Source organism: Diabrotica virgifera, chromosome 4, assembly GCF_917563875.1.
Source record: "Diabrotica virgifera virgifera chromosome 4, PGI_DIABVI_V3a".
NCBI lineage: Eukaryota > Metazoa > Arthropoda > Insecta > Coleoptera > Chrysomelidae > Diabrotica > Diabrotica virgifera.
In genome coordinates, this window is record NC_065446.1 from 40891818 (window position 1) to 40899974 (window position 8157).

Sequence of the window (8157 nt, forward strand, 5' to 3'; positions counted from 1 at the left end):
CTTTTGAAATCCCAAAGTAGATTTACTCTAGAGTCAATATTAACAAAGCTATTAAAATTGTTTTTAAGCCAAAAATGACTCTACTTTAGTAAAATATTTTCGAAATGATAAAAATGACTTTTTATGGATTTTATTAAATGCTGTGAAAATAAAAATGTTCTTCTGTCATGTGGTTTCCATAGAATTGCTTTATGATTATTATTTTCTGAACAATAACAAATTGAATAAAATTTAAACCAATTGACCAATCGTCTTAACATTTTTTGTGCATGATACGTGCTGGTTGTCTCAACTTTTCGTGTAATATCAAAGTCTTAAGTTAATTTTCGCAAAAGTTATAGCAAATTTTTTATTTTCGAAGCAACAAATGATCGGACCAACATTCAAAAATTGTCATTTTGAACCTTTGCCCATCTACTAAAAGATGAATACTCTAAATAAGATATTTAATTACCCTATTTTTACCTGTAGCGATTTAAACGAAAAAACTGCCATTTTTGACACATTTGTTAATACATAACTAAAATTCTCATCCGAACTGTGACGGGCATTTTTGTATTTATAATGTATTATGTATATTATAGTACCCAAAAAATCCATTTGCAACCTGGCTGCTCAAGTGTCCCGACAAAAACCTTATTTCTCTGGACTATAAATGGAGTATATTATATCTCTCTGGGTGTCGCATAACATGGCCAAAATATTCAAGTTTTCGATTTTTAACTGTTCTGACGACTTCTGTGACTTTTCCCATCCGGTGCAAAACAACTTCGTTACGAACTCTATCCACCTAACTTATTCGTAGGATTATCCGATATACCCATATTTCAAAGGCTTCCAATTTTCAATTTTATTTATTGCAATTTACAATCTACTCAACAAATACATATTAATGAATTATAGTAATTAGAATATCGTCACCCTAATTAGCAAAACTCGTAACTCCAAAACGACAATTTGTTCAGGACAGGCAAAAATTTGAATTTAGACTAAATTTTGCGATTCTGTCAAAATTAATCGAACATTTTAAAATAAAATAATATATCTGTTTGTGGAGAATCATTTTTAAAATTTACTAAAATTCTGTGGAGTTACGAGGTTTGTACCAATTAAACCAATATTAATTTGGAGTTACGAGGTTAAAAGCACACAAGCATTATAAAACATATATTATAGTTACGTGGTTTTCTGAAGTCAAAGGCTGATACGGAGTTACAAGGTTTACTTTTTCGCTTATATTTAATTTCTACATTTAGATGGAGTTACAGCATTTGGTCAAAAGACAGATAAATTAATTTACAAACAGATGGCGCATATATTCACAAATATATTAAAAATGGAGTTACGAGTTTTGCTAATTAGGGTGACGATATGTCATCATCATCATCAATAGCCGTTTTGAGTCCACTGCTGAACATAGGCCTCCGGTACGTAATTCCATTCCTTCCAGTCTTGGGCGCTTGATGTCGTCCGAATATCTTGTTGGATGACGTCCTGGATTACGATATCGTGTCTAGGTCTCCATTCTAAATTTTTCTTGGTCCATCTTCCATCGCTGACTCTGGCACCTGATCAGTTCTATTTTAGCGTTATAATTCGTTTAACAGCGTCCGTAACACCAGTTTTTCTCCTATTTGATTTGAATTTCTGTCTGAGGGATATATTTAACATTGACCTCCCGTTCATTGCCTTCTGTGACACATATATTTTATTTATTACTTTTCTGGTAACGCTCAGTATTTCTGCTCCATATACGTTAATATAAGTCCGTCCATATAAGCACGCACTGATCAAAGACCTTCCTATGGCGTCATCTTATTATATCTAATAAATATGAAGTAATAACACCTTAACATGTAATATTTCTTCTCATTATGCTCTGGTTTCATACTAAACACTTCAAACGACGCGAAGGGTTTTTCCTTTTGGGCCTTCTTTTATTCTAGTAATGCCAAGCGATATTGTCTAGATATTTAGATTTGTGATTTTTGGGTATTATTTGGGAAATAATGTTCTTAATTTGAGTTATGCCTTTATGCCAAACTTTATCTAAAGTTTGGTTTACGTCTAGGAAGTCAGAGCAGACATTTGCAAAGGAAAAAGCTGCAAATGATATTTAGTCTAGTAGAATAAGATTACACTACATGTAAATCAAAATGTAAATTCGTACAGGTTGGAACAAATTTTATATTAAAGTTTAGGTGAGTACAAAAGATATTTTCAAGAAAGTATCCAAATCATATAAGGAGATCATTGTTTAAATAATTAAAAAGGGGTCATTTTTGCACAATATTTACTTTTTTAACTGGCGAGGTAATTTACATTTTAATGAAGGTTTTTAGGGTTTTTTTCTACAAAGCTAAAGGACAAATCTTTCACCTAAGACTTAATAAATTAAATTTGACCGCCTATTTATTTAAATAATTATATATAAAATTTAAAAATCAAATTTGCAAAAAAGTATTTTTTGCGTTTTAAATAAGCACGATAAATTATTATATTTAATAGGAGAAGTTGCGCTATACTACCAGTATTAAGCAAAAAAAATTGGTTAAAAAATATTTAATAATTTATGAGATATTTCATTTGTTTATCAAATGTTACTATATTTTAAATTGCAAAAAACGCGGTTGTTACCAAAAGAATATAAAACTGTGTAAAACCTCGTTACTTTTATTTTATGTATATTTTCGATAAATGTATTGATAAATTCAAATTTCAATTTAACTCTCCTCTAAAATGACATTTGAAAATTGTTCTAATTTGTTTATAATTTGTTTTTTTAATAACGTCACGGGGATTAAACATTTTGAAATACTGTTCCGATAATCCGGTTCCTGGGAATTTTTCACTAATTAACAAATTTTTTTTGTCGTTTTTGCTTCTTCTTTTTTTCCTTATAGTAAAAGATATACTTTTGCTTATAGAGGGGGTTTCATTAAGAATGTCCAATCTCTGAGTTGTCGATTTTAGACCTCAAAATATTAAGATTTAACCAAAATCACTTCAATCAAATATTGCTCCTTATTGAGTTACAGGGAGTTTTATTTAAAAATTGTTTTTGCTCAGTATTTTAAAACTACATATTCGACATATCCTTTTCATACTTGGTAGAAAGTGTAGGTACTATACACCCTATGAAATTATGTTAAATACAGGTTTCCGGCTATTATCAGAGGCGTACGACAGGCGGACAGGCTTCCCAAATTCTACGTCACTGGCGAAATTGCCATACGAGCGCAATTTTTAGATTCTCCCTTACTCTCAATGTAAATAACTTACTTTTCACTCCGGAAAACTCCATTTTACAATTAAAATTAAAAGTCAAAATTATACATTGAACACAAGTTAACTTACATTACTTACAATTAAACTAACGACATCAAAAAATTAAAATCAAATTAAAATAATTCACGTGAAATAGTCCTTTTAAAAGCATTTAGTATGACTCCCATAAAGTCTATATTTGGAAACTCATTTACACTAGAAACAATTCTATTTAAAGGCATATTTTCTGCATGACGTGTATTGCACGATCTAGCGGATAGCAAGGGACATCTTCTCAAATTCCTAGCTGGAACATAAAAATCTATTCGACCCAGAATGCTAGGTGCAACAATAATACCATTTAACACCTTAAATACGAAATTAAGGTCAAAGTATCGCCTGCGATCCTCTAGACGGTGCAAATGAAACATCTGCATGATCTGATTGGAATTAATGCAATTGCATTTCTCTAGTACCTAATCTATACCGCAGATATCTAACGAATTTATTTTGAATCGATTCAATTCGATATTTGTGATTCTCATAACTTGGACTCCATAAAGAACCGTGATACCAAAGTTTCTCAGCTTTGTAATTAAGACATTATGATCTAGTAGGTCAAAGGCCTTACTGAAATCGGTGCATATAGAGTGCACCTCGTAACCCTCATCCATTGCTGTACCTATACTATCGATATACAAAAAGAGGTTAGTGAGAGTAGAACGTCCGCCTACAAATCCATGTTGGTTGTCCGTAATAATGTTCCTAAAACAATTATCCAAACTTGGCAAAACCATTTTTTCAAATACTTTAGATAAGGCTGACTGAATACAAACTGGCCGATAATTTTTGATATCACTATGATCTCCTGCCTTGAAAATAGGACACACAAAGTAATGTTTCCATCTGTTCGGGAAAATTCCCGTCTGGAGAGATTTATTAAGAACATATACTAATGGTTCACACAAGGACACTGCACTTTCTCTTAGGAACAAATTCGGTATCAAATCAGGGCCAGCCCCTTTATTGACATTTAATACATAAATAACATAAAAGTCAAAAGTGACTTCGAGGTTACTAATTTCCACCTCCAGCTGTTGTGAGAAAATTTCATTACTCTCCAGGTTATCCAGAGATTTACCATTAAAAGTGCTGTATACAGTACCAAAATGTTTCGCAAACAACTCTGTTATTTTTTGTTTGTCATTCTCACTTTCCTCATCTAGAAACATAGAGCCAGGGAGAGCACCATGTCCGTTGGTTTTATTTTTGATGAACTTCCAAAATTCACCAGCATCATTAGTTTTCGAGATATTTGCAGTTAAACATGTAACGGCACAGTTATTTTATTTTGATTAAGGTTTTGTGCCGCATAATTTTTAATTTCAAATATCTCAACAGCTAATGATTTTATCGTTAATACTGAAGAGTTTATTATTCATTCTTAACGATAAAATCATTAGTTTTTGAGATATTTGAAACTAAAAATTAAGCGGCACAATATATTAATCAAAATAAATAAATAAATAACTGTGCCGTTACATGTTTAACTTCAAATGTCTCGAAAACTAATGACTTTATCGTTACGAGTAAAGAGGATGTTATTTACATAGACAGTATTGGAGAATTTAAAAATTGTGCTAAAGTGGCAATTTCGCCAGTGACGTAGAATTTGGGAAGGGTCAACCATTTGCTTTCCTCTGTCCGCCTGTCGTACGCCTCTGGTAATAGCCGGAAACCTGTATTTAACATAATTTCATAGGGTGTATAGTACCTACACTTTCTACCAAGTATGAAAAGGATATGTCGAATAGTTATAAAATACTGAGCAAAAATAATTTTTAAATAAAACACCCTGTAACTCAATAAGGAGCCATATTTTATTGAAGTGATTTTGGTTAAATCAATATTTTGATGTCTAGAATCGACAACTCGATTGGACATTCTTAATGAAACCCCCTCTATAAGCAAAACTATATCTTTTACTATAAGGAAAAAAAGGAAGAAGAAAAAACGACAAAAAAAATTTGTTAATTAGTGAAAAATTCCCAGGAACCCGATTATCGAGCATTTCAAAATGTTTAATCCCCGCGACGTTATTTAAAAAAAATTATAAACAAATTAGAACAATTTTCAAATGTCATTTTAGAGGGGAGTTAAATTGCAATTTGAACTTATCAATACATTTATCGAAATCATACATAAAAATAAGAGTAATGAGATTTTAAGCAGATTTATATTCTTTTGGTAACAACCGCGTTTTTGCAATTGAAAATGTAGTAACAGTTGATAAACAAATTAAATATCTCATAAATTATTAAATATTTTTTAACCAATTTTTTTTTCTTAATACTGGTAACATAGCGCAACTTCTCCTATTAAATAAAATAAATTTATAGTGCTTATTTAAAACGCAAAAAATATTTTGTTGCAAATTTGATTTTTAAATTTTATATATAATTATTTAAATAAACAGGCGGTCAAATTTAATTTATTAAGTCTTAGGTGAAAGATTTGTCCTTCAGCTTTGTAGAAAAAAAAACCCTAAAGACCTTCATTAAAATGTAAATTACCTTAGCAATTAAAAAAGCAAATATTGTGCAAAAATTACCCCTTTTTAATTATTTAAACAAAGATTAAATCATCTGATTTGAATACTTTTTTGAAAATATCTTTTGTATTCACCTAAACTTTGATATAAAATTTATTCCAACCTGTACGGAATTACATTTTGATTTTTTTTATTTATTAGGCTAATTATTCTTACTAGATAATTATCAATTTCACTCTTTGGCTAGTTTTTGATACTTTTTTTTATTTGTAGGAGTTATTGGAACTATTTGGGGTACCATATGTAGTAGCTCCGATGGAAGCGGAAGCACAATGTGCATTTTTAGATGAAATAGAACTTACAGATGGCACAATAACGGATGACAGTGATATTTGGTTATTTGGTGGTAAAACAGTTTATAAAAATTTTTTCAATCAAAGTAAATACGTTATGGAGTTCAAATCAGAAAGTATAGAACACCATTTTAAATTATCTAGGCTTCAGATGATTTTACTGGCATTCCTGGTGGGCAGCGATTATACGACTGGTATACAAGGAGTTGGACCTGTTACTGCGTTGGAAATATTAGCCAGTTTCCCTCCAGCTGAACAACACGAATTTACCTTATCACACCACCAAGTACTCTCTGGACTTAAAGAGTTTAAATCTTGGTATTTAAAGGGTAAAACAGGAGGTCCAGGTCGATCAGTTCTTAAAAATAAGTTAAAGAATATATCATTTGCAGACCACTTTCCTAATCCTCAAGTTGTCGAAGCTTACTTAGACCCCAAAATAGAAACAAGCAGAGACCCGTTTTCATGGAGTAAACCTGATATTATAGGTCTGACCATTTTTGCACAACAAAAATTTGGTTGGACCATAAAAAAAACCGAAGAAATATTGAATCCTATAATTAAGAGATTAGAGGAAAACCATAGTCAGAAATCTATTAAAGACTATTTCAAAACCAAGTTTAAAGTTGATTCTTTAAATATAGAAGGAAAAGTCAGTAAAAGAGTTAAATCTGCAATAGACCGATTTGGTAAAACTCAAGACGAATTAATAGCTGAAGAAATGGTCCAATTGGAAAAAGAAAAACGAAAAGCTACCGGAAAGCAATCGTCCAGTAAGAATAGCAAATCAAAATCAAACAAACACACCAAAAAATCGTCTAAAAATAAAGAAGATGCTAAGGAAACTGATATCGACCCAGTTAATAATCAAAGTAAGGATGAAGAAGCAAATCAAGATACAGTAAAAGAAAAAGAAATTAACAATAGTCATACAAAAAGAACCATAAAGAAAAGAAAAGAACCAAATGAAGCATCACATTCATCAGAACAATTAAACAACAAAAAAGAGAAGTTGAGTAAAGAGACTGTTCAAAATAAAGAAGGAAAGGGAAAGTCAGTTCCAAGAAGGAAAAGAGATAAGAGAGAATGTGATTTAGAAAACAGTGAAGTAGAACCCAAAACCAAAAATAAAGTGGCTAATAAGAAATCACAGCCAGAGGGTAATTCTAGATCTTTGGATCAACTGGAAGCCATTAAAGATTATGAAAATCTAGCAGTAGAGTTAAAAAACAGAAGAAAGCGGAAAAACGAGCTAATGAAAATAAAAATCGATAACCCTGTACAGAAAAAATCGAAAATTGTTCCAGAACCTGTCTCTTCAGTCGAACATATACCACAAGAACTAACAGAAGATGAAGATATTAAAATTTTAAAAGCGACCACTTCGAATTCTGCTAGAATTGTAAATGAAATTAATAGAGACGTTTCGAAGATGTTAGAAGAAAAACCAAAGTCCAGAAAAGCGGTGGTTCCTACTAAAAGTTTACACACTAAAGATGTAATTCATCAACGATTAAGGGATAAATCTACTTCGTTAAGAAATAAAATTAAAGCCATTGAAGTTTACAGAAAATCAAAACTAGGTCCCGGATATGTTCCCAAGCGTAAGAAGACAGTATTAATTCCGAAAGAAGATGCCGAATTATCTGAAGAAAGTGATTAAAATATTTTTTTAAATTTATATTGATCGCATGTACTTTATGAAAATTGTTTTTATTTTTGTTATATTTTTTACTATGTTGATTTTAATAAATAAATAATATTTTAATTTTTTCTTTATATCCTTCTTAAGGGCTGTGCATTTCTGCCTAGGCGCCCACCATACATTATCTGTCAGGTGAGATGTTAGATAGTCAGGATTAAATTACATATATTGTTTTTAGCAGCATTGCGAAGCATTTCATTAACTACTATGGATTCCTGTCCTTCAGCGAATATTACTCAGCCATGACATCTTTTTACGCCCTAGACCGCTCTTACCCTTCT

The 8157-nt window shown here is 31.1% G+C and overlaps 1 protein-coding gene across 2 annotated transcripts in view; it reads left to right on the forward strand.

Moving 5' to 3' along the window:
- Positions 1–7939, forward strand: part of LOC114325511 (DNA excision repair protein ERCC-5) — a 43713-nt gene extending 35774 nt beyond the window's left edge. For both annotated transcript variants that reach the window (XM_028273576.2, XM_028273578.2), the window contains one exon: positions 6092–7939. In XM_028273576.2, coding sequence (XP_028129377.2) covers positions 6092–7834 — 1743 coding nt within the window. In that variant the 3' untranslated portion in view covers positions 7835–7939. The remainder of the gene's footprint in view (positions 1–6091) is intronic.
- The last annotated feature ends 218 nt before the right edge of the window (positions 7940–8157 follow it).